The sequence below is a fragment of the Poecilia latipinna genome, unplaced genomic scaffold, assembly GCF_001443285.1.
Source record: "Poecilia latipinna isolate Pla-1442-1.1 unplaced genomic scaffold, P_latipinna-1.0 Scaffold1087, whole genome shotgun sequence".
Lineage (NCBI taxonomy): Eukaryota > Metazoa > Chordata > Actinopteri > Cyprinodontiformes > Poeciliidae > Poecilia > Poecilia latipinna.
In genome coordinates this window covers 229,810-232,652 of record NW_015113703.1, presented here as the reverse complement: position 1 = coordinate 232,652, position 2,843 = coordinate 229,810, and the positions used below count along the sequence as shown (strand labels likewise).

Sequence of the window (2,843 nt, the reverse complement as noted above, 5' to 3'; positions counted from 1 at the left end):
AAACACGGTATCAATCACGGTCGTTTCTTACCATTCTGTTTCCGGGTGAATCCACATCCGATCCTTTGCATGAGGTGGAGTTGGAGTTGGTGACAGTGTTGGATGGCATTGTTGAGTCTTACAGGCTTATGGTGGCGGGCAGATGTAGGATGAATGGCGGTGAGATTGGAGGGGGGGGGGGGGGTTCCAGGGAGAATGCACTTTAAAAAGGAACCAAAAAAAAAAAATGATGAAATTGATGACCCTTCTTCTCTTCTCTCCTAGAATAGAGGGAGACAAGGAGTTCATTAGAGTCACATTAAATGAAAGAAGCGCAAATATTGTGATCAGTGGATGAGACAGAGATTTTGATGGTTTAAGTGACAAACGCGAACATGACTTTGAGCACTCTTGTGAAAGGGCTGGGAGGAAAAGTTTAAAGCTTTTCGGTAAAAATCACTGAAATTCACTTCATATTTAGTTCATCGCCTACAGAGCGACATGCCATGCTCCTCTTTTCTATTTGTCTTGAGATTTAGTTGTAAATAATTTATTCAAGGTGAACTACCCTCCAAAAACAAGCATGCCTCTGGTGACATCACTTAAGGCATAAGACAGCTGAGCCGACTTCTTTTTCTTGTTTTTTTTTTTTCCCTCCCCTTCTCTGTTAACATGTTTTTATTTAAAATACTGAAAAAAGTGTTTGTTTGACTTCTGTACAAATGGAGCAGAAACGCAGCGGTTACATCTGTGAACATTTTATAAAAGCGACTCGTGGGAGCAGGACAGAGACCGGAGTTGATGCTTCAGAATCTCTCTCAAAATGTCTCAGAAGTTGTTCATCCATCATAGTGTTCACTAACGCTAAACGATCAGCTCGAATCTTGTACCTCCTGTGATGTCATCAACCCAAAACATACAAAAAACTGAATTTTCTTCGTCCTGTTTTTTCAATTTTGTTCAGATTTCGTTTTGAAATGTTGCGGTGGAAATAAATATTTTAGGACTGTAACGATTCTTCAAATGACTCCCTCCATTATTCAAATTTCTCGAGGAAAATCTATCTGCCTCGATGCTTCGTTAAATTATGTTTTATTATTTAGCGCACCGTGTTCCGGCCAGGACATTATGCGTGTTGGGCAGCACTCTCACCTCCGCCTATGAGTTGTTGTAGCAGCACAACGTCAAATTTTCCGGGTTTTCGTCATTTTGGGGACCAATAAGCATTCTTAAATTGCCTGGCGCGATGCTTAGAGTACGACAGCTTATCTCCTTTCAGAAATGTCTGGCAACCGTTTCAAAGCGAACAGTGGGAAGAGCATGGCTGGCATATTTATACGAGAGACTTCCGATTACTCGATAAATCAAAAATAATCGATAGAGTACTCGATTACTAAAATATTCTTTAAAACATTACTTTAATACCCACTTGTGTTTTTTTCATTGTCAATCTATATTTACCAGTGTATAAATTCACTGTCTTTGAAATGCATCCCAGAAGAAGAAACGGCTGCAGAGATCGAGCGAGACTGTCAGGGTAACAACATTGTTTGAGTGAAGTGCGCACAAAGAAACGCAAAGGCTGTCATCAACTTGTAACCTCTTCATTTTCTGGTTGATGCATTTATAAATGAAATAGATTCAGATCTCTCTCTCCCTCTTATATTAAAAATATGGAATTGGCGTAAACCAGAATCAGAAGGACGAAAACTGAAAATAGGAACCAGCCAAAAATTAAAAATAAAAGCCCGATCGGTGCACTTCTAACAATCACACACACAAAAAGACATCAGGGTACACAGCTTGTACTGTGACCCATTTTTCCTTCTGTAAAACTAATTCCTTTATTTAAAAAAAAAAAGTTTTCTCATTCTAAAGCCAAAATCTTGTCAACTTTTCCATTAGTGTCGCAACATTAAAACATGAGGAGCTGCAGCAGCGTACCGTCCCTTGCCCCCTGACACACTTGCATATTTCCTCACTTCAACTTGGCTTTACTCTGAGACTCAGATTTCTCTTTGTTGAGTTCACGTCACGCAGCTATAGGAACCACACAGGCTTCTATAGACATACTGTATGGCGACTATAGCCTGCAGGCCCGTTCACACCACACGCACAGAGTGGCCGAGCTGTAGTCTTCATTAAATGGCCGGGGCGCTAATGTGTGGACTGTTTAATGCTGCGGGATTATTAAGACGTTGCACGTATTTCTGTACATTAATATTTCATCTGCACATGGGCTGAAGTTACTCCTCCAGCAGCCTGCCATGCGCACACAGCCGGAGCTCGCTGTCGTTCTAGTGGAAATGTGATTATTTTTTTAAATAAAGAATAGCCACTTTCATGTCAATTAGTGGACTAATTAAAAATTATCTGTCGTCTGAAATTTATTTATAAGTCACATAGGATTGGAGCTCTTTCCGCAGCCAATGTGCTGTGAGATTTATTTTTTTTTCTGCCGATTTGGGGGTCACTCGTGCGTTTTTGCGGCTCCTAATTAGCCTTGCATCTAAGCCACATGCTTCCAGATAAGCTATCGCGTGGGGGCATCTGAATTTCTAGTGGCTGTCTCTTACAATTGCAAAGTTTTAAACATCTTCTGCAGCATGGGAAGTCTGCAATATGACCCAGGGGATGGTGGCCGTCTTACGGGCCACGGCTGCTGAAGGGTAAATCCCCCGTTATCTCCTTTTAGTCCGTCTACAGCGTTATTACGAAATCGCGAAGCCGGTCCTGTGGTCTAAATTACGGTCAAGTTCACCAGTGAGCATCCTCCGCAAGGAAAGCGACCCCCCACATTTCGCTATTTCCCCGTTTCCACCGAGCGCCTTCCGCTCTCGGGTTTTTTTTTTTTTTTTTTTTTT

General features: G+C 41.6%; 1 protein-coding gene across 4 annotated transcripts in view; it reads right to left on the bottom strand.

The window, feature by feature from the left end:
- Positions 1-2,843, bottom strand: part of LOC106959499 (DNA (cytosine-5)-methyltransferase 3A) — a 47,821-nt gene that overhangs the window by 40,987 nt on the left and 3,991 nt on the right. For all 4 annotated transcript variants that reach the window (XM_015052107.1, XM_015052102.1, XM_015052103.1 and 1 more), the window contains exon 2: positions 32-260. In XM_015052107.1, the coding sequence (XP_014907593.1) occupies positions 32-109 (78 nt within the window). In that variant the 5' untranslated portion in view covers positions 110-260. The remainder of the gene's footprint in view (positions 1-31; positions 261-2,843) is intronic.